Source organism: Danio rerio, chromosome 6, assembly GCF_052040795.2.
Source record: "Danio rerio strain M-AB ecotype USA chromosome 6, GRCz13ab, whole genome shotgun sequence".
Taxonomy (NCBI): Eukaryota; Metazoa; Chordata; class Actinopteri; order Cypriniformes; family Danionidae; genus Danio; species Danio rerio.
The window spans coordinates 26,062,626-26,086,615 of record NC_141026.1 but is presented as its reverse complement, the minus strand read 5'-3'; the positions used below and the strand labels follow the sequence as shown (position 1 = coordinate 26,086,615).

Sequence of the window (23,990 nt, the reverse complement as noted above, 5' to 3'; positions counted from 1 at the left end):
TTTTCTTGTCAGCTTAGTGACTTTATTAATCCGAGGTCGCCACAGCGGAATGAAACACCAACTTATCCAGCACATTTTTACGCAGCAGATGCCCTTTCAGCCCAACCCATCTCTGGTAAACTTCCACACGCACATTCACACACTCATACACTACGGACAATTTTTTACCCAATTAACCTGTACCGCATGTCTTTGGACTCCGGAGGAAACCCACGCGAAGGCAGGGGAACATGCAAACTCCACACAGAAACGCCAACTGAGCCGAGGATCGAACCAGCGACTCAGCGACCTTCTTGCTGTGAGGCAACAGCACTACCTACTGTGCCACTGTGTCGCCTGACAGAAGTTTGTGGATAATAGAAACAATGGGACCCTGTGTAATGTACAATTCACAAAAACAAAACTGTGTGTTTATATGGAAATATGCATTTAAAACACAGTTAGCCTATGTCAGCATTTTAACAGTTGGCAGTAAATATTGCCGTAAATTGAGTTAGCACATCTATATATTAATGAGCTGGTAAAAATATACAGCTGAGTTTAATTTAATTTAATAAATATCACTTTTATACAATGCATTGACATTTAAAAAGAACATTGTATGTGATAAATAATATTAACTGTGTTGAAATGTTACACAGTTCCCTTCCTAATTTTTTTTTTCCTTTTGTCACACTATTTTATTTCTTCTTTTTTAAAATTGATTAAACAGGAGAGTACATAATTATAGCTACATACAACATTAAACAAGGGAATTAACAGCAAAAATTACTCACGGACATTAAGTATTTGTTTAGCAGTTGGGATGTCTTAAGAGCTTTGGGATTACTCTGTGTAGAAGTCATGGAATCATAAAAAATAAAAGAACACTTTTTTCTGCAGTTAGGATTTTCCTAATGTTCATTCATTCATTTTCTTTTCAGCCTAGTCCCTTTATTGATCTGGGGTCGCCACAGTGGAATGAACTGCCAACTTATCGTATTATTACATTTTTATCCATGATAGCAAGGCAAGGCCCTTAATTGTAAGCTCTGGAAGAGAACCAGATATATGGTTATACTTCTTTGTGGTTTTAAAAAGGTGAAGTAATTTTAGGGAGATACAATTAACATTTTTTGTTTTGTTTTTTTGTATTCATTTTTAAACCTAAAGTGTTTTTTTTTATTAACCTTCATATAACAAACAGGCATTTTCAACTTCCATTGGTAAACATATATAACATCATATCCAAGCAGCATATAATAAACCAAATAGTACAAAATCATAATAACAATAACATAAATAAACCTTAAATATCATAAAAGAAAATACATTACATTCAGGGGGTCAGTCCATATAAGCTGACAAAAGTTTAGAGAGCTTTGAGTCACATTTTGTTTTACCTGTTTTATGGATTTATACAGTATAACATGTTGAAATCATTCTTAAATGCTGAGAAACAAGGAGAAACTTTAACAAATATACATTTATGAATATAAAATGTTGCTACAATCAACATATTATTACACAGAAAATCAATTTCTTTGTTTTTCATAAAAAAAAAAAAACATTTTTGTTATCAACCACTCATACAGTCTGTCCCAAAAGGATTTGACAACAGAACAACTATAAAAAAAGATGTTCCTGAGATTCAATATCTTTCAAGCAGAAAATACAAGCATTACTGTCTAAATAAATCTTATTCTAAGAAATTCATTACATGGATAATTGTCATTAATTGTTTTGACATGTACTTCTTTCATTTTAGGCAACAAGGGAAATGACAGGTATGTTTTTCTAACTTCAATAAGGTCCGCTTTAGAAAATATTTCAGATAAAACTTTTCTTTTAACAGGAAGAGGAAAACATTTGTTTGTCAGTAGTGATCTCAAGATCTTGTTGTTGCATTTAATATCCAGAAATAAATAATTATCAATAAACAAATCAACCAGTGTAGGTATTACAAAAAAGTATTGCACTATACCTTTAACTAAATTCCTCAAAGCAACAGGAATAGCTTTGACAACCAAAGAATCCTCTATTTGAACAATAAAATTTAATTTTAACTTAAAATGATCATAACTTGACATATTACTGTCATCATCCATTTAATGAATTACATTCCAAACTCCTTTGTCAAACCAGTCATTAAAAAAATTAAGATTTCCTTTTATGTAAAATACACCTGTTGTTCCAACTGATAATGTGGAGTGTTTCCCTTCCTAACATGGCATTCACCGACTTCCATGAGCAATACTGCGCTCCTCCAGTGCGTCTCCGAGCAGCTTCAGCGTCTGTGCACAATGGTTCCGCACGACGTGGCAACTTCAAAAGCTGCGTCCCAAATCGCATACTTATGCACTATTTTACGCCATTTTGTAGTATAAATAGTGTAAGTAGTGTGTTCACATTGAAAACTCTCAAAATAATAAGTGCACTTTAATTACCCGGATGATGCACTCATTCAGCCGCTAAAATGAAGTGTGGTATGATGGACACTTCACGCACTCAACGACCGCAGGTTTGCTTACGTAGCGGAAGGGGCGGAGCGATCGGACGCACATGTTGAATAACTTTATTTATTTTGGATAGTGAAAGCAAAATTCTCCTACGAGAGTGATTATAGCGCCTCCGCATGGTAAATGCGGCAATACTCACGGCAGGTATTACTTGATAATTCAGTCGTTTATTTCACTGATTTGGCAACAGTCAAACGTCATCAGGGAAACGGGTTGAATTTCCGCTTAGTAAAAAAACATTAGTGTGCCATTTGGGACAACACTACATACATATACTATCCTGTTGAGTGTGTAAGTGCATAAGTACATAGTGCATGAGTGCATAGTGTATAGTGTGCCATTTGGGACGCAGCTAAATACTCCGAATATGGGAGTGAGCACAGAAAGCCAGGGGCGCCTGTCAAACAGCTGTATGCAAACACACTGTAAGTCTTTGCCTTGATTTATTTTACTTCTACCGTTATTTTTTAATAAGAAAATACGTTTTTAAAACGTATAAACGCCTTAGTCATTTTACACAAAAAGTACGGCATCAGAGATGTGTTTAGAGTAAATATAATAAAAAACCGATTGCCAGCTGTTGACAACATCTGTTTAAAGTAGCCACACATATGTCCATCAAATATTGTGACTGACCTTTTAAATCAAGCCATTTAGGAGGCCACTGAAAAATTTGAGAGACTTTGAGACTGGAGTCAGTTTGTTTGTTGTGCTCTAAAATGATGTGGCATGTGCACTTTGAAACTATGACAGCAATCTCACCGAAGCGCGCGCACACACACTGAACGTGGCTGTGTTTATGGAAACGTCTCAAATTGAAGCTGTGAGTTAATTGAAATTATACTGTGAGGAAGTATTTCTTTGATTTAGTCAAATATATTTAATGTAAATAATAATAAATGCTTTATTTTGCTTTATAAGTTGCCAGTTATTAATTAAAAAAACATCATGTATGTACAAACCTTCTCTGTACAGTAATACATTGTAGTAAAGTTGGTTTTATATTCGCACATTTGTTCAGTGACAGCTTCCTATTTCTTTTACCATGGTACTTTGAATATTTGGACTAAATTGACATGATGTAAGTGTGACTCCAAAACAACATTAGCACTTTTTAAATGACTGTGAGCAATGTTGTATTTTTGATAGTCATTGGCTGCTGATATGATTTCACTATTTAGAGTTTGCATTGAATACTTTTCTGAAATGATATTATTAAGGAGAAAGTACGAATGTGTGAATAAAACACTTTACCTCAATGTAACTATATAATATAGCAATAACTGCAGTTTTTATGTTTCCAAGCCTTAGTTGTGTTAGTAGTGTAGGTAAATGGTCACTGTAAATGTTTTAATGCCATGTGCTAACATTTAAATGAATCATTTGATACAGTGCACTTATTGCATACATACACACTTTTTAATAGTCATATTTTATTTATTTATTTTATTCAATATATGTTTTGCAATGCAACGTAAGCTTATTAAGTAGCCCTACAAACAAACAGTAGGTACATTATATAAGTATAATCAAGCGAGATCAGTTTTTCATACACCCTTTAAAAACAAAAAATCTATAAGATTCACTTTGTTGCATTCATAGTTTTATAATCTTGCACTGATATCTGTAGTTACATCGTAAGCCATCATTAAAACAGTAACAGAACTGAAACCAAAGGTTGGTTTAGATTTACTGCTCCCTGATAAAGAGCTTCTGGATCTGTGCTGACTGATTGCAATTGATTTGTGTATACAGCTGAAAAGAATATGCCCTGTTATCTCTAACAACTGACTGTGTGTGTGTGCGTGTGCGTGTGTGTGCGTGTGTGTGTGTGTGTGTGTGTGTGTGTGTGTGTGTGTGTGTGTGTGTGTGTGTGCGCGTGCGTGTGTGTGCAGTTTTTTTTTAGGTTTATCCAGTTCTGTGTCTCATGATGGAGCCCAGAAGGGAAGGCTGGCGCATGCCAGGCTATCAGTACCAATCTAGTGACAGAGATGACCACTACAGATCCTCACATCAATCACAGTATTACTACCCACCAACAGAGTCGAGAGGGAGAGAAAGACAGTGGCAGCAGGTGGATCCTCGTTATGGAAGCTACATGACCAGTCCTCCTCCTAAACCAGAGTATATTCCTGGATATAGCAGCGCTTATGCATCCAACCAACCCTCACACTTCAGACCACACTCCAGGTAAATCAGCAAAAAAAAAAAAAAAAATATTAAAATGATTTAAATTCTATAATAATACTGTAATTATAACATTGTAAGTATCATCAATAATATAATAATATTTCAATATTATAGTCAGTGTTTATCTTATGTTTTTTATGGTCAATGTAAAAGTAAATAATTTTCTTCCTGTTTACAAAGAATACATTTTAATATGAAGACTAAAAGTGAATAAAGTCAGTTAATTCTTCGGAGAATGTTCAGTTTACAAACAGACAGCCTCTGTGAGCAAAATAATCCAAGGATGGGCTCACAGGTATTTTTAAAGACAATGTTATAATGTTTTAGATAAGAATTTCTCTACAAATGGCTGTCATAGCCCAATTATTATAATGCATTTGATCTTTACCTATAAGCAAATCCTTAATAAATTTATAATATCAATATATAATTGTAAATCTTCAATATCATCATCAACACAGTGTATAAAGTTTCCATCACATCAGCCAAATGCATGTATATGAGGAGTCAATTTGCATTAAAAAGTTATATTTGTTTTTAGAAAGTATTTCTGAATTATATTCATTACCCAGTTAATCGTTTTATTGGTGTATTTCTATTTCATAAAATAATAATTCAAGATAAGGTTTACAGAAACAAAATGAACACAGAAGTATTCATAATTTGCTGGTGGAGTAAGAAAAAAAAATAGAATAGTGATGGATTTTTGTTTTTATATATATGGTTTAATTTGGATATTTAGTAAACACAGCTATGTTGTGTTTGTAAAAAAAAGATGTATGATTGTAAAAGGCATGCATACAAACTATAAACAAAATAAAATAAAAACATTGTGGCAAAAGATTTGTGATAAAATAGTATAAAAAGTAATATTAATTAAGGAATAAGAACATTTTTTGTAGGTTTGCTTCCCAGTTGATTAATTATCTTTAGTACATTTATCTTGTTTTATGATATTTTTAACCCACATTTAAAAATTATCACATGATAAAGACAAATTTTTAGTATCTAATTAGTCTTAAAATATGCATCACGAGTTTAGGAAGGTTTTATTTATTTATTTATTTTTATTTATTCAGCAAGGAAAGGAAAGAAAGGTGTATTTTTTTTTGGAATATTTATCTAAATACAATATAAGCATATTTAACTGTTTGCTCATCAGAAAATCCTCAAATCTTTCACAAGATATAAGACAATAGAAAACAGTTATTTTAAACGGTATTCATATTTTACAATGTATCATTTGTCAATAAATCACAGTGCAAAAGACCTAACTGCTAACTGCTAATGCATTCAGGCAGGAATATGACTACTCCACTTCCAGCTACTGGCCCTACAGGGAAGACTATGGCTATTATGATTATCACGGTTATCACAGAACACAATACAGCTCTCCAGGTACATGATATTCAGTCTGAGCCTGCAGTTTTTAATTATCACAAAAACTCAATCTCAAGTCTCATTTTGGTTTTATAGATGGCGGCGGCTGGAGCCAGACAGATGGCTGGAGGACAGAGGGTCATCAGGGCCGAGGACTGACGCAGGAGTCTGCAAGAGCTTCATACTCTGATCAGCAGGGGTCTGTCAATGACTTGTTCTCATACGCTAATACTGTCAATCTAATGATTTAGTGTTTATTTTAAATTAAGGGTCCTTGCCTTTCTTTAACAGCTATAGCTTTAAAACAGACAGTCAGCATGACCGTGGTGTATCAGAGAGACACAGAGAAAGCATGGACAACGGAAATAGAACTGGAGAGGTATGTTTTCAGAAATTACTTTTCATACATTGTAATAAAGTTTACACTTTATTCTATGCATTGGTGTTCAATGGTGTAGGGGGATTGATTAAAATTGATTGATTGATTGATTGATTGATTGAAAAGACTCATATTTTAAAAGTCACCTATGGTGAAAATCAACTTTTGAAAGCTGTTTGGACAGAATTATGTGTAGGTATAGTGTGTCCACAGTCAAATTGAAGTAATATAAACACAATAAGTCTCTTTTTTTAATTTCCTGATGTTAAAATAGGATCCAAATACAATACAATACAATACTGCAATACTGAGGCCCACTTCAACGTGATGTATGAGTGCGGTTTCCCTGTCCACCAAATTGATTGACTGCCATGTATTAACATGTGTCCATAGTAACGCGTAAAAGTATATCCACAAGACAGGCAAGCACAAAGCAACTGGGATTAAAAGATCTGTTCAGCTCTCTGTGATCATCTGCATCTCAAGAATGAGTTTTACAAGTTTAAAAGTTTTTAAAATAAAAAGAAAAAATGTAATAAGGAAAATTGCTGGGTAATTCATTACCACAGCCGCACATCAGTAAAATTAAAAAAGAACAAGCTTTATAACTAGATAGTGTACGACTCATCGTTGCAGAAAGGCTTGAATTAAGAAAGTTCTTAATGTAGTAAGGGAGATCTGCTTCATTCTTGTCTGTCACTGTGCTGTTTATCTATGCGAAACACAGCAGATGAAGGTTACACCCATCGGAGCGATCTTTATGCCTCTGACATGCACATACTCTAAAAACTGTGGAAGGGGAGAATCAGCTTTTTTGCATAACAGCTTCAATTCTGAAGCAATTTCCCATAGATGGCTTGCTTCTGGAAGTGTCAGGGTTCGGGAAGGATGAGGGAGCGAGGACTCAAGTGCAAACAATAATTGGGTTTTATTAATAATAAAGTACAAATAAAACAAAAAGGCAAAACAAAACTACCCCGAGGGGGAAGACATTAACAAAACACACAAACTTAGCTGGACTGACAAGACAAGGCAAGGCAAGGCAAGGCAAGGCAAGGCAAGGCAAGGCAAGGCAAGACAAGACTGGAGCAGGAACACGGGGAGTGTAGACAACGAACTGGCAAAGGACTGAAAACATGAGGGGGATTATAAAGCAAAAAGTAAATTGACACACAGGTGAACACAATTAACTAATAATGGGTTAACAAGGAGGGTGGGACTAGACAATAGACGGGAGAGCGCATGACACAGAGAGACAATACAAGCCATGCGCTCACATAACACAACACTGAAGCACACGACAAAAACACGTGACCACAATGTAAACACCGAGCCACGTGCTTTGACAAAAGACGCAAGACACGAGCACACGATGAATGAAAACACTCACCGTGCGCTCACACATGCAGCATGCATGCTTCATCCCAGCGCCGACCAAAACCGAAACCAACAAGACTGAGACGCTGGGAATGAAACACCATGCTGCTGACAGACGAAACACAAACACGAGAACAAGAGTGCACGCGTCTGAGGGATGCAGAGCGCGCGCGGCCGCGTCAAGCAGGAGCGCGCACACTCTGCGTACACCCACGACGGCGCGCGCGCACATAGAGACAGAAACAGGACCAGACACGGGTAGTGTCAGAGATCTGCCACCAAAACAAGAATTTACAAGACCAAAGTGGCAGAACCTTGACAGGAAGGTCATCCGCTGCGTAAAAACTTGCTGGATAAGTTGGCGGTTCATTCCGCTGTGGCAGCGGATTAATAAAGGGAATAAGCCGACAAGAAAGTAAATGAATGAATGATTCTGAAGCAACAAAAGGCTCATATTAAATATTGAAAAAGGGGTAAAATAGGTGCCTTTATAATAATTTATTAAATAATTGTAATTGTTTTAGTGTCATTCATTCATTCATTCATTTTCTTGTCTGCTTAGTCCCTTTATTAATCCGGGGTCGCCACAGCGGAATAAACCACTAACTTATCCAGCACATTTTTATGCAGTGGATGCCCTTTCAGTCGCAACCCATCTCTGGGAAATGTTTTACTATCATAACACATACAATTTTATATAATTTTTTTAAAGTATCAAAAAATCATGTAAAAATTTTTTTCTCAATTTTAATGATAATTTTAATGAGTATTTGTGTGATCATTTGATGCTAAAAACTTTATTAATGATGCTGAATATTCAGCTTCGCAACACACTGACACATTACATATTTTACTATTTTTAAATTGTAATTATAATTCACAGTATTTTTACAGTTGCTGAATTATTGATGAAGTAAATATAGTTATAGAGACATAAAGATCATAAACTTTAAAAAAGTATTGTATTTAAGTTAGGATTAAGTTAGCATTGTGTTCTAGGGGTAAATAAGGTACAAAGATGTCTCTTTAAAGCCCACATGAACCGAAGACTGTGACCACATTTTTTTATGGAATATTAAATGAAAATAGGTGGATGTGACTTGTTTTTTTCTAGTGCAAGCTGATTGGATGTAGTAAACTGGGCATTTAATTCAAGAAAGATTGGGAAAAGGGTTTGAGGAGAGTTATTACTGATTCCTCCTCACCATTTCTGTTTGTTGTCAAAACTGACAGTTAGGGGTGTGTGGATAAATATGTTAAGCAAGTCCAATTGCTCAATAGATCTTAGATCTGAGAATTTTACTGAAAACATAAGATTTTAATTTTAAATTACAATTGCAAACATTTTTTTTTTATCTTAATGACATACACAGATGAATTGTTGACCACAAAACTAGCAGTGTGAGCTGACAAAACTATATGACTAGTTTTAATTTCATTTTTACATTAAAGGTACTGCCCCATTCTGTCACTTTCCTATGGCTTCTTCCCTGCTTTATTAGGGGTTGCCATAGTGTAATGAGCCACCAATTACTCATATGGTTACTGGCAGATTCTCTTTCTACTATAATTCAGTCTTTCCAAGTACAATACTTGGAAACTTTTGAGCCATATAAAAACAGAGAGTATTTTCCTGTTAGCTCATCATATTGCCAGTTTTGTGGTGAATAATTCATCTGTGCATGTCATTAAGAAAAAAATGAAATCTGAAAGTGCACTTCCTGTTTGATTTCAGTTAAATTATCAGATTACGTGATTTTGAGGTAATGGGTGTGGCTAACATACTTAATCATGTTGGTTTAACTGTGAATTTTGACAACAAATAGAAATTGTGAACAGGAGTCTATTAGGTTGTAATAACTCTTCTAAAACCCCTTTCCTGATCTTTATGAATGAAATGCCTATTTTACTACATCCATTCATCCCGCAGTAGAAAAAGCCACTGTCATTTATTATTCCATTAGAAACTACGTCACAATTCAAAAAAAAAAATTATCACAGCTTCCGGTTCATTGGCACTTAAAGCTTTTTTTTCATTTTCAGGTGTATGATAATAGTGCTCTTGCCAACTCTAAAGCATCGGGTCTGTCTTCAAGCAGCTATGAGCTCAGTCAGTATATGAATGGAGCTGAACAGAGTGAGCTAGAGCTCATTTCTCACACAGGTTTGTCAGAACCACAGTTCAGACACAGTACCTATCTAATCTTACTAACGCGTAACTATTTTTTGATTGGTCATTGGATTCAGAATTTCTGTGGTTGGTCATCTGATTTAGGTGTTGTGCCCGTTGAGGTCGCTCCACTCAAGTTCAGCATCCCTCATGTGGCAGTGAGTTTTGGGCCGGCAGGTCAGCTTGTGTGGGTCAGTCCAGCCCTGGCCTCTGAGGGTGAGCCTGCTCAAGTGGAACTCCACAGCCTGGAGGTTAGAAAAACATGATACAGACTTAAGTTTTAAGGCATAGTATGAGATGTTGGGTTGGATTACAGTTTTTTACAGATGCTAGTACACATTTCTCAATACTTTGGTCACTTTTGCAGGACTCTTCACACAACTGAAGTCCATGTGGGCTAAACTGAGGATCAATTATTATTGTTTTGGCACAAAGTGCATTCAATGGCTACATATCTCAAATTTCATAAATTCTTTTTTCACTCAGACACAACTGCCAAAAATCTTTGTACGTACAGGACATTTTGCACATGCTTACATACTGTTTTTAAAACTGTTAAACTTATGTTCAAAATAATAACAATGCAAAACTGAAAAAGACAGCAAAATTCGACAGCAAAATTTTATTGAAAAAATTCAAATTATGTAACACATTATAATAAATAATAACTACACACTATGAAACATTTAATAAGCATTAGCATCTGGTGAATTCATTATTTGTTGAGCATTAACTCTACATTAATAAGCATTAATAAGCAGTTTATAACTGCAGTCACAAATGCTGTATTCTTGACTTATAACCACATTTATAATGTGCTTAATAATAGTACTTTCATACTTTGCAATTGGTTGCTTTTTAATTACTAAATGAAGTATTGCATTATTTACAAACCATTTGTATTTAAGAATAGTTGGAGGTTTTTAAGATAATTCAGAATGAGTTAGTAAATGATTAATTAACTATTGAAATCAACATTTATGTATCTTATTATTCAGGCGTATAATAATGGTTACTATGCATGTTAACAAATGCTTTATTAACAGAACTTTGTGCAGTTTGGAAACCTAATCTAAAGTGAGGATTATTCATGCTTTATAAACCCCTTGACAATTAAAGGCTTGGCATCATATGAACAATACATTGTTGCAATCTTGTCTAAAAAGTATTGCCGAATAACTGGAGTGTCAATATACAACATCAAATTGGATAAAACAACAACAATATAATAATTTAACAATATAATATTGTGCAATGTTTAAACTGTAGTCATTTGATTTTAGATAAGGCTGCAAAGATTTACTTTTTGTTTGATACAGTTTCATTTGTGTATCTTCAAATAATTAGAAATCAATGTTGTTTAAAGTTGTTTATTTTCTTTTTTCCTGTTTAGAATTTAACTGAGCCTTTAATTGTTATTTATAAGGGATTTTAAAGCATAAATAGTCCCCACTTTAGATTAGGTCACAAAACTGGATGAAGTTGAGTTAATACAGCATTTCTTAACATACAAATTAACCATTACTATATGCCTGAATAATAAGTTATAAATGTATAAATTATTTATAAATTTATAAATAAATTATAAAGTTAGTTTTAATAGTTTATTAATCATTAACTAACTTATTTTGAATGATCTTAAAAAACAACCAACTATGCTTAAATAAATGGTTTGTAAATAATGCTATATTTAATTTAGTAATGAAAAATTCATCATTATCAAGATATCAAAGTACAATTATTTATTATCACATTATACATTTGGTTATAAGTCAAGAATACATCATTTGTAGCTGCAGTTTTAAACTGCTTACTAACATTTATAATTGTAAAGTTAATTAATGTTACTCAAATCTAAAAATGCAGTTTAACCAGACAGATTAGCATTACTACTATATCTGTATCAGTGGATGGTGTGTATACAAATTCTTGTATTTTGTAATTAAATAAAATAAATAAAAATAAATAATTGGCATAAAACATTGACAAATTCTGCATCATGTCTGATTCATTTCAGTCACATATATTGCGGTTATAAACAATATATATTGCAATTATAAACAGAGATGTGTACTTGTTTTACACAAGAAAACACTGTGTAATGCTACATGTTAATGCTCTTTTTAGGTCATTGTTTTGTGGGTGACAAAGTGTGTTTGTTAGCTGTCAACCTTTGCTAGTGTTCTGGAGCAATGAGTTTATTTGAGAACTGAATAAAATGTTTTGGTAGTTGTAGTGTATTTTTAATGTGAAATGAACTGTTTTGCCAAGTTGAAAGTCGATTAGGAGAATTGTGTGAAGAGTTTTGCAAAACTTACCTAAATAATGAGAAATGTGTCCTAGCATCTGTAAAAAACTGAAAATAAGAAGGCTTAAAATCCTAAACTTTGGAGTCTCTCTGATTTTTTTTAGGTTCAATAATTTAACTTTTAATGATAATTAAAATGTTCTAAATGTGATTAGTCCAGTTGCTGTTTACAGTTTTATTCCAACTGCTTACACATTTTCAAAACAGTGTCACCTTTTTTTCAAAACTCTACACACAATTCTCAAAACTGAAGCATTTGCATCAAATGGCAGACACTTTTTTCATTTTAGTAAATGTTTGGATAAACCATGTAAATACTGTTGTTTTAAATCTAAATCTCTTTGCTCTTTCATTGGCTTATATCTACATTTCAATAAAATGTTCAACAGTGACAGAACTGCTGAGAGGAGTAACCAGTATATAAACTAGTATATAAACTAAAAATATTTATTAGGCCAAACATTACTAGTGTATACAGTAGCATACAACAAAACCATAAACATACTGGATGTAAAAAAAAAAAAAAAAAAAAAACATATGTAAAGTGAAAGTATTCTCCAGAAGACAGTAAAGAACACAATTGTGTGTGGGGGTTTTGGGGGTGGAGAGCATCAATTGCCTGGAAAGGTGTCATGCTGGCATATAGATTTTGAAAAAGTGGATATGGGGTAGATGCAAAACTACAAGGTTTACATAGGTACATAGGTGGCGAACCAGGCTTTTTTTTTTTTTGCACCAGAACAGCCTTTGACCCATTTATAGGCATATACTACAGTAAAGCAGTGATTGTTTAGTGATCTTTTAAGAAATAAGTGTTTCCACATTTAAGCAGTGAGTGTGTGTGTGATCTGGTGAATAAGTGTAACATTTTCATTAGTTGTGTTTGGAAAAAGAAGTCACTTCATGTAAGATTTTTGTGGTTTTGGTAGAGTTGTGTGTAGTGTTTTTAAAAAAGTGTCTAATGCGATTGAAGCTCAGGACTGAGAAATAGCTTCTGGTTCTGGAGATTTGCTGTGCAGTTTTGCAGTTTGAGTAAGAAGTTTTAGAAATTGTGTAATAAGAAAAGAAGAGCTTAACAAAAAAACTGTGTTTAAGCAGTTGGAAAAAACTGTAAAAAAAAAAAAAAACCCATAAATGTCATACTGCTTCTGAAGTTTTTTTTTTTTTAATTTTAGGTAATTCTCTGTGACACACATGCACAACACGATATGAGAGACTTTCCTGGACCTCTGGCAAGGTATGAAGGTTCAAAATATTATTGTTATTGAAAAAATAAATCAGTAAATAAACTTAGATTCATTTATATGTATTTTATTTAATTAATCATTAACTCCTATAGTGTGCAACAAAGCGTATAAAGTTTCTGTTAGCATGTAATTTGTTAAAAAAAAATTCCCACAATTAATTTACTCATAATCCCATATTTAAATCCCTTAGATGTGTGAGTTTGTGTGTGTTTGTGTGTGTGTTAGAGAGCTACAAGTCATAAAATAAACATGCAGTACTAGCTACAATGCCAACCACACCATTGGAAACCATGGAAACTCACACTGGTTTCTCACACGTTATATTTGACCAAAGTAATATAACAGCAAACAAAAGATTTTTGTTCTGCAAAGATGCTTCTGTTTGTGTTTAAAGTCCATATGAACTGTAAGCTGCGACCACTTTTTTTCCAAATTGTGATTCAGTTATACAGAAATGGATTATTGAATTAAAAAACAGTGGCCATGGCTTGTTTTTTTTCTACTGCGAGCTGAATGGATGCTGTTAAGTAGGCATTTTATTAAGAAAGATTGGAAAATAGTTTTAGAAGAGTTATTACAACCTAACAGACACCGGCTAATCATCATTTCTGTTTGTTGTCAAAACTGACAGTTAAAGGGGAGTGGATAAGTATGTTAACCACACCCAATTCCTAAACATATCTAATCTGACAATTTAAGTAAATAAATAAATAAATAAAAAAACAGGAAGAGGATTTTCAGATTTCACATAAAAAATACAAAGGCAAACATTTTTAATTCTTAATGACATGCAAAGATTATGTGAGCTAACAAAATCATATGGCTATTGATTTCATTTGAACTTGAAGCTCAGTTTATGGAGTTTTTAACTTTTTTTTATTTTCAGAAGAAAACATTTCATAGTTAGGTTTATTTTCTTGCTAAATAATCCTGCTACATATTCTTATATTTAAATTAATTTGTCCCTGGCTGTCTGTATTTGGTTATAGGGTGTGTTTGTTACTCTGTGTGTAGTAAAAACAGAATCTACTTGACCAAACTGCAGCTGCGTTTTTCTTCTCTTTTGTATAGGGAGGATTTGCATAAAGTGGATGCCATTAACTTTGCCATTCAAATGTCAGAGATGTGTCTAAAGGACGAGAAATTAGAAGACCACACATCTGCTGCCCTCTTGTGGCATTTCCTAATACTGCTGTGCAGACAGAATGGAGTAAGTTTTTTTTTTTTTTTTTTTAACTCATTATTACCCTGATCTAAAGATCATATAACCAGTATTACAATTACTAAAACCCCTTCAAAATAATTCTGCATATTAGAATTACTTACTGACATGTGTTTCACCCTTTACACTGTTAATATGAGTATGTGTTGATATTTGTATAGAGAATTCTGGGTTCAGATGTTGCAGAACTGCTAATGAGGGAGTCCAGTTCTCTGGGGGTGTGGGGGAACACTGCTGAACCTGCAAATGGAAAAAGTCTCATTGATCTGAGTGAAACACCTACAGTAGAAAAAGAGACCCTCAACTTTTCTGACCTCCTTACTGGATTTCCACCAACTGACAAAGAGGCTGAAGAGCAAAACCTTCAAAAATACACCAAACTATTGCTGTCTGGGAGGAAAAAGGTTAATGTTTTGGAATTAAATAATATAATATAATATAATATAATATAATATAATATAATATAATATAATATAATATAATATAATATAATATTATAGAATATAATATAATATTATAGAATATAATATAAGGGGCGAGGCAGTGGCGCAGTAGGTAGTGCTGTCGCCTCACAGCAAGAAGGTTGCTGGGTCGCTGGTTCAAACCTCGGCTCAGTTGGCGTTTCTGTGTGGAGTTTACATGTTCCCCCGCGTTCGCGTTTGTATCCTCCGGGTGCTCCGGTTTCCCCCACAGTCCAAAGGCATGCGGTACAGGTGAACTGGGTTGGCTAAATCGTCCGTAGTGTATCAGTGTGTGTGTGCATGTGTGTGTGTGGATGTTTCCCAGAGATGAGTTGCGGCTGGAAGGGCATCCGCTGCGTAACTTGCTGGATAAGTTGGCGGTTTACTCCGCTGTGGCAACCCCAGATTAATAAAGGGACTAAGCCGACAAGAAAACTATTAGTTGGTTTAAATATTTCCCAAATTATGTTTAACAGAGCAAGGAAATTTTCACAGTATGTCTGATATTTTTTTCTTCTGGAGAAAACAATAAAAGCATTTTTTAAAAACCATTTTAAGGTAAAAAATATTAGCCCCTTTAAGCTATATATTTTTTCGATAGTCTACAGAACAAGCTGTCATTATACAATAACTTGCCTAATTACCCTAACCTGCATAGTTAATCTAATTAACCTAGTTAAGCCTTTAAATGTCCCTTTAAGCTGTATTGAAGTGTCTTGAAAAATATCTATTCAAATATTATTTATTGTCATCATGGCAAAGATAAAAAATCAGTTATTAGAAATAAGTTATTAAAACTATTATGATTAGAAATGTGTTAAAAAACTTCAAAATTGGGAAAAAAACAGGGAGCTATTAATTTAGAGGGGCTAATAATTCTGAAATATACTGAAAATATACTTATTATAACTGTAAATATTTATAATATATAATAGGTGAGAGCAATTCCATGCAATTGTCAACCATGCCTTAAAAACTTACATCTGTCACATCCATAACGGAGCTTTTTCCTCATAATTGCAAAAAAAATAAAATGACTGTTTTTTTTCTTTAATAGTGAACCAACTCTTATCTTTTTGATCAGCATTATTTCTTATTGGGTTGTGTAGTTTAATTCACAGAATTTCAATAAAGAATGTTAAAGTATGTCAGAAAAAAAAAAAAAGGTTTGCAGGTTGATATTTTTCTGATCACATAACTCTGTAATTAGTTCTTTTGAAAAATAAAGACAGATGTTTCAATAAATTGTTGACATATACTTTCTCTTTGTATTTATGTTTTATGTTTTTACTGAAAATGTCACATCCATAACGCTGGAATTGCTTGTATATTATAGAAAAAATTATACAATATATACTTATAATATTTTAATTTATTAAATGTAATATATAATATAATTATAATACATAATTTTCTTTCTTTCTTTAATTGTTTATTGTCTTCTTTTTCTGTGAAATGATCTTATTTTCTATTATCTTGACATGTATTCTCTTACTAAAATATAATCTCGGGTTTTGACAATAGATTTCTGCTTATTATATTATTCATTTATTCATTAATTTTCTGTTCGATTTTATTAATCAGAGGTCGCCACAGCGGGATGAACCACCAACTTATCCAGCATACAATCACCTTATATTACATTATATTATATTATATTATATTATATTATATTATATTATATTATATTATATTATATTATATTATATTATATTATATTATGTTATATTATATTATATTATATTGCGTTATATTATATTGCGTTATATTATATTATATTATATTATATTGTATTATATTATATTATATTATATTATATTATATTATATTATATTATATTATATTATATTATATTATATTATATTGCGTTATATTATATTGCGTTATATTATATTATATTATATTATATTATATTATATTATATTATATTATATTATATTATATTATATTATATTATATTATATTATATTATATAGAGAATAACATTGAACAAAAAGCTTGTCACTTAACTTTAAATGTCTCGTCTATTCACCCAATGCTTCCCTTTCTGCAGGAGGCGCTGGAGTCGGCCATGCAGAGTGGTCTGTGGGGTCATGCCTTATTTTTGGCCAGCAAAATGGACAGCAGGTCTTACAACACAGTGTTGAGCAGGTCAGTAGCGCTGTAAAACAGATATTATACAGCTCTTGCTAGAGACCCATGAATTTCCACAGTAAACACTATAATAACTGCCGTGTCAGTTATGTTTCATCTGAATCTTCTGCTCATGTCATATAACAACATGTACAGTATGTGTCTATAAAAGCCATTTTGCTTTGATTGTTTATGCAGGTATTTTTATCGCAGTAACAAATTTTACACTCTGTAAACACCCTGGTATGAGGTCCGATCAAATATACAGTGAGTGAAGACAGTTGTGGAGCCACGGATATTTTGAGATTATATTTATACATCCTGACAGTTGTGAGTTCTGCTCCTGATATCATTTTCATTCATGAAATAGAAATTGGTAAATGCCTGGAGAGGATTACTGGGTATTGCATCCATTCGGTTAATGGAAGTGACTTGTTAGGCTTTTTTTATTAGGCTTGGTTTTGAGTTGATAAGGTAATAGGTTTGTTTGTGTGTTATGAATTTACTCACTGATAGAGCTGTTTACATGTAAATCTTGTATGTGTGCTATGCGTGTATACTGTTAGGCCAAGCTAAATATAGATCCAGGTCATGACATATTGAATGTTTATGTTTTGACAGATTTACAGGCAGTCTGACTCCCAGTGACCCTCTGCAAACTCTATTCCAGCTGCTCTCTGGACGGATTCCAGCTGTATCCATGGTAATACACAACATCTCCTGCTCACTTTCTAATTATCTTCTGACCTGTTTATTTTATTTTATTTTATTTTCGGCTTAGTCCCTTTGTTAATCTAGGGTTGCCACAGCGAATGAACCACTAACTTCATTCATTTCTTCATTTCTTTTAGTTTAGTCCTTTATTAATCTGGGGTCGCCACAGCGGAATGAACCACCAACTTATCCAGCATATGTTCTACGCAGTGGCAATCCTTTTAGCTGCAACCCATCACTGGGATAAATCCATACACACTCATTCACACACATACACTATAGACAATTTAGCTTACCCAATTCACCTGTACCGCATGTCTTTGTACTTGTGGGGAAAACTGGAGCACCCGGAGGAAACCCACACAAACATGGGGAGAACATGCAAACTCTGCATGAAGATTAAAACTTATAGGATAAATATATTTATTTTCATTTTAGTTGACAATAATACCTTTGACTAGATGCAAGCTTTAACAAAGGTTTGTGCATTCGAAATAAGCAGCTCAACTCTCAGAACATAGTAAACATAGTAAGTGTATTTATGCACACACACACACACTTTATAATCTAATTTATAATAATCTATCAATTTTACTACATAGAACTCCATATAATAGCCAGAAACTTTTTTGCACAGGCCTATCTAAAGGGTTAATGGTGCCAACTTATAATCAACAATAAAAATGACACAATTCCACAACTCCAAAGTCTTCATTTTGTTTTTCTTTTCACACAGGGTTATATAGTTTTGGATTTTCCTCCCTTAATAGTAAAAACTTTTATTTATAAACTGCATGATGTGTTTACCTGTGTTGTCTTCGACTAATATTAATATTTGTTTGAGGATCAAACGTGATGTCCATCGGAGGGCGGGTTGACATGCTTGAGGAAGATCCGGACTCCCTGCCACCCTCCGGGGGTTGTCAGTATGGTTATGGATCTGGAATCAGACATGTTAGCCATGTTATCCCGGGCTGCTTTGGCCGTGGGGCTGGAGATGGCTTGTCCCCCAGAACCGCGGACGGACTGCTTAGATGGGTGCTATCTGGGGGAGAAGAAAAATACGAAGCCTTCTAGACCACCCCGTCCCCTTCTTCCTGGAGGTACACGGAGAGCTTACGCAGGCATGTAGGGCTCCTTTTTCTGCCCGGTCCTCGTGCGCTCCCGCTCTCACCTCCCTCTATGATGCAGCGGCCAGGGGATATAAGGCGATTCCCCAGGTGGAGCGTGCTAGCCGCTCCACTCGTGGAGATTCGCCCAAACTCCCTTCCAAGGCGTGCAGGTTATCTGAGTCTCTCATGGCCAGAGCTTACACTGCTGCAGGTCAGACCCCCTCCACTCTGCACGCTACAGTCACCTATCAACGCTACCAAGCTGAGAAACTGGCCGAGATGCTGAAGGGAGGTTCTCCCCCGGGCTTGCTGCATGAGCTCTGCACAGCAACCAATTATGCTCTCATGACCACCAAATCGGCTGCTCATGCCCTGGGGAAGACGATGGCCATATGAGTGGTCCAGAAACGCCACCTTTGGCTGAGCTTGGCTGATATGAGTGACGTTGACAAAGCTCGCTTTCTTAATGCTCTCATATCCCAGACCGGCCTGTTCGGCGACACCGTTTGGGAGTTTACCCAGGAATTCTCCATGGTGAAAGAGCAGTCCAAGGTGATGGGTGAAGTCATCTATCAGCGAGCTCGGAAAACTGCTCCTCCCGCTGCCCCTTCCGCTGTGGCAGCTCCTCGCTGAGGGCATCCATCCGTGGCTTGAACATCTGCTCCGCTTCCGCTGCCCGCTCTACCGGCCACGCCGGCAATGCCGAGCCTCCCGTGGGATTGCGATGCCACCACCCCAGGGCTCCATTAAGTACAGTAAACGGACCCCGAAGCGTTCCTGGGACGGGCCATTCGGAGAAGAGGGGACCTGCTCTTTCCTCGGTGGGGGGCCGAGGATTATTAAATCAGTCCACAACGACTCTAAACTCATCGCTGCCGGCCTCCGGGTCAGCGGCAACCAAATTTCCAAAAGAGCAGTTTCCTCTTTCTCTTAATGCGCAAACCCGAGCACTGCCAGTCTGGGACGCTCCGCCTTCCAGCTCGCAGCGCCGCGACCCCTCGCCTCAGGCCCTCAGAGTGCAGCAGACCAGACTCCTTTCTCTCACTCTGACCTCACCGCGGGATCCATGGAGGAAGGTAAGAGAAATTCTCTTATTTTCAGCTCTTCCTCGGAACGCACTGCTTCCCGGAATGAGCACTCCCATCCCGAGCTGCCCCTCCGCTGGCACGTCAGCGATCGCTCCAATATTGCCAACAGCGCGCACTCTGCTGGCTTGGTTAGAGCCTCTCAGTGCGTGGCGGTAGCTCATACGGACGGTCAGACTCGGCTATGCGATTCAGTTCGCTACTGCCCTCCCAAGTTCACGGGTGTCCTTTTCATGAGGGTTATCCTCGAGAGCGCCCCTGTCTTGCGAGAGGAGATTGCTGTCCTCCTGGAGAAGGAAGCAATTGAGCAGGTCCCTCCAGCCGAGATGAGGTCCGAGTTTTATAGCCCGTATTTCATCGTGCCCTAAAAGAGCGGGGGGTTAAGCCCAATCCTAAATCTGTACAGACTGAACTGTCATTTATACAAAGTGCCTTTAAGAATGCTCACGCAGAAACGCTTGATTTGGAGCGTCCGTCCACAGGATTGGTTTGCAGCCATAGCCCTGAAGGACACATATTTACCGCCCTTTTCTCCGGTTTGCATTCGAAGGACAAGCATGGCAATACAAAATCCTCCCCTTCAGGCTCTCTCTGTCTCCGCAGGTTTTCAACGAGCTCGCGATGAGTGCCCTAGCGCCTCTGTGCCTTGCGGGCATCTGCATAGTCAACTATCTTGACGACTGGCTCATTCTAGCCTTGTTTCGCGATCAGCTGTTTATGCACAAAGTGCTTCGGCACCTCGACCAGTTGGGGTTTCAGGTCAACCGAGAGAAGAGCAAACTTTGCCCTGTGCAGAGGATCTCTTATCTCGGGCTGGAGCTGGATTTGGTCGATATGGTTGCGTGCCTCTCCGAGGAGCGCGCCAGGCTGATGCTTTCCTGTGTAAACGAGCTTCACAGGAAGATAGTGGTCCCACTAAAATGTTTTCAGAGGCTCCTGGGGCATATGGCAGCCGCGATCACGCCGCTCGGTTTGCTTCATATGAGACCACTTCTGTGTTGGCTTTGTGATCGAGTCCCCAGGCGGGCATGGCGTGCGGGTACCCACAGGGTGCGCATCACTCCACTGTGTCTCCGCACCCTCAGCCCCTGGATGGATCTGGCTTTTCTACGAGCCAGAGTGCCCCTAGGGCAAGTATCCAGGCATGTTGTCATAACAACAGATGCCTCCAGCATGGGCTGGGGGGCCGTGTACAACGAGCATGCATCTGCGGGTTCGTGGTCCAGACCCCGCCTGCATTGGCATTTCAACTGCCTGGAGCTGTTGGCAGTGTATCTGGCTCTCCACCGCTTTTTACCGGTGCTGGAGCAGAAACACATGCTGGTCAGGACGGACAACATGGCGACGGTGGTTTATATCAACTGTATGGGGGGTATACGCTCTCGCCGCATGTCTCAGCTCGCTCGCCGTCTACTCCTTTGGAGTCACACACTGCTGAAATCGCTGCATGCCATCCACATTCCGGGCGAGCTTAACTGTGCAGCCCATGTGCTCTCACGGCAGCTAGTGTCTCAAGGAGAGTGGAGACTCCACCCCTATTTGGTCCAGCTGATATGGGCGCGCTTCGGAGAAGCCCAGACCGATCTGTTTGCTTCCACCGAGAACGCACATTGCCAGCTGTTTTATTTCCTGACTAAGGCCCCCCTCGGCACGGATGCACTGGCTCACAGCTGGCCATCGGGCATGCGCAAATATGCGTTTCCTCCAGTGAGCCTAATCACATAAACTTTGTGCAAAGACAGGGAGGACGAGGAGCAGTTCTTGTTTGTTGCGCCCCTCTGGCCCAAACGGACCTGGGTTTCAGAGCTCACACTCCTCGTGGTGGCCCCTCCTAGGCACATTTCCCTAAGGGAGGACCTCCTCTCTCAGGGACGGGGCACCATCTGGCACCCACGCCCAGATCTCTGGAACCTCCACGTGTGGTCCATAGAATGCGTGCGGAAGACTTTGGTGACTTACCGTCCGCGGTACTTAACACTATCACTCAGGCTAGAGCACCCTCTACGAGCCATGCCTACGCCCTGAAGTGGAGTCTATTTTCTGAGTGGTGTGCTTCCCCCGAACTTGCCAGATTAGCATTGTGTTATCCTTCCTTCAGGATAAGCTGGAGCGTAGGCTGTCACCCTCCACACTGAAGGTTTACGTGGCTGCGATCTCCGCTCACCATGATTCGGTAGATGGCAACATGCTCGGGAAGCATGATCTAATCATCCGATTCCTCAGAGGCACGCAGCGGTTAAATCTGCCCCCCCCCCCCCATGCCCTCTTGGGATCTCTCTCTAGTCCTAGCGGGTCTGCAGAGAGATCCGTTCGAGCCACTCGAGTCAGTATCTCTCAAAATTCTGTCATTAAAGGGTCACGAAACACCAAAACACATTTTTTGAGCTGTTGACAGTCGTATATGTGTCCCACACTGCTAAAAACCCTATTAGGACACCTATATTTCACTAAAAAGTGTAAATTGGTTGTTTTTGCGTTATTTCAAGCAAATTCGTACTTCCTGTTTGAAACTAATTTTTGAAGCTGCGTCACGGTCATGACATAATTGCGTGTATTCCAGCGTGCAGACTGGGCGTCTGTGCCAGAGTGAGTCTTATTACGTCTTACAGTGTGTTGCATTAATGCATGAGTAAGGCTTGGTTCAAACCAATCAGCGCGCTCTATTGTGCAACTTCATTAATATTCATTAGTGTTACCGTGTTTACACCACAGAGACGCCACGTTGTGTTGGCAAAACAAGCGTGAAGTGTTGCTTTTATAGTTTGCTGCCATTAAGTTTCGTTTTCATTTTCTCTCTGTGAGAGCTCATCTGGATCACGTGTGGATTAACAGTGTACGCGACGCTCGACAACAATAACTTAAGTGTCTAAGGAGGAACATTGTTTACCTGAGAGCTGTTCTCATCTGCAAACGCTGAAATCCGGATTCGCTTGTAGTCTTCTCTTCATAAAGACGCTGCTCTAGTTGCTGGTGATTGTCCTGTCTCTACAGATTTGGTAAGTGAGCGACCAGTGCTCTTTGTTTATTCAGTTTGTTCGTATCGAACTAAGTAGAGGTGTGAAAACACCCTGCTGAAACGAGGGGGTTTCATGGCCCTCTAAAGACAGCTCTGCTGATAGCATTGGCGTCATTCAAGAGAGTTGGGGATCTGGAGGCATTTCGGTCAGCGAATCGTGCCTTGAATTCAGGCCCGGTTACTCTAACGTTCTCCTGAGACCCCGACCTGGCTATGTGCCCAAGGTTCCTACCACCCCATTTAGAGATCAGGTGGTGAACCTGCAAGCGGTGCCTTCGGAGGAGGCAGGCTCAACCCACTCACTGCTTTGTCCCGTTCGCGCCTTGCGCCTACATGGAACAAACGCAAAATGTAAGATCACGTGAACAGCTTTTTATCTGTTACGGTGGTCGGCAGAAGGGAAGTGCGGTATTAAAACAGAGGTTGGCCCACTGGTTAGTTGATGCCATCGCCCTCGCTTATCTATGCCAGGGCCAGCTGGCGAGCCCTCCTAACGTGAGAGAGCACTCTACAAGAGGTGTCACTTCCTCATGGGCGTTATCATGCGGCGTCTCTCTCACAGATATCTGCAGAGCTGCGGGTTGGGCGACACCTAACACATTCGCGAGGTTCTGTAATCTTCAAGTGGAGCCAGTTTCCTCCCGGTTATTGCGGGGACTGACGCTTTCCCAACGTACTGTCGTATTTCAAAAAATCCA

The 23,990-nt window shown here is 37.5% G+C and overlaps 1 protein-coding gene across 8 annotated transcripts in view; it reads left to right on the top strand.

Annotated features, from left to right (window-relative positions):
• Positions 1 to 2,874: 2,874 nt before the first annotated feature.
• The window catches only part of sec16b (SEC16 homolog B, endoplasmic reticulum export factor), a 41,094-nt gene continuing 19,978 nt past the window's right edge, over positions 2,875 to 23,990 (top strand). For 3 of the 8 annotated variants that reach the window (XR_015493633.1, XM_087257186.1, XM_087257184.1), the window contains exons 1-12: positions 2,875 to 2,923; positions 4,394 to 4,688; positions 5,986 to 6,086; positions 6,165 to 6,267; positions 6,360 to 6,447; positions 9,868 to 9,988; positions 10,100 to 10,245; positions 13,478 to 13,539; positions 14,621 to 14,759; positions 14,933 to 15,175; positions 17,286 to 17,383; positions 17,987 to 18,068. Coding sequence is in view for 4 of the 8 variants with exons in the window: in XM_087257186.1 (XP_087113312.1) it covers positions 4,426 to 4,688; positions 5,986 to 6,086; positions 6,165 to 6,267; positions 6,360 to 6,447; positions 9,868 to 9,988; positions 10,100 to 10,245; positions 13,478 to 13,539; positions 14,621 to 14,759; positions 14,933 to 15,175; positions 17,286 to 17,383; positions 17,987 to 18,068 (1,446 nt within the window). In the remaining 4 variants the exon portion in view is untranslated. Of the gene's footprint in view, positions 3,322 to 4,393; positions 4,689 to 5,985; positions 6,087 to 6,164; positions 6,268 to 6,359; positions 6,448 to 9,867; positions 9,989 to 10,099; positions 10,246 to 13,477; positions 13,540 to 14,620; positions 14,760 to 14,932; positions 15,176 to 17,285; positions 17,384 to 17,986; positions 18,069 to 19,004; positions 22,674 to 23,990 lie in introns of those variants that run through there. The other 5 variants (XR_015493634.1, XM_087257187.1, XM_087257185.1 and 2 more) reach the window with 3 other exon arrangements.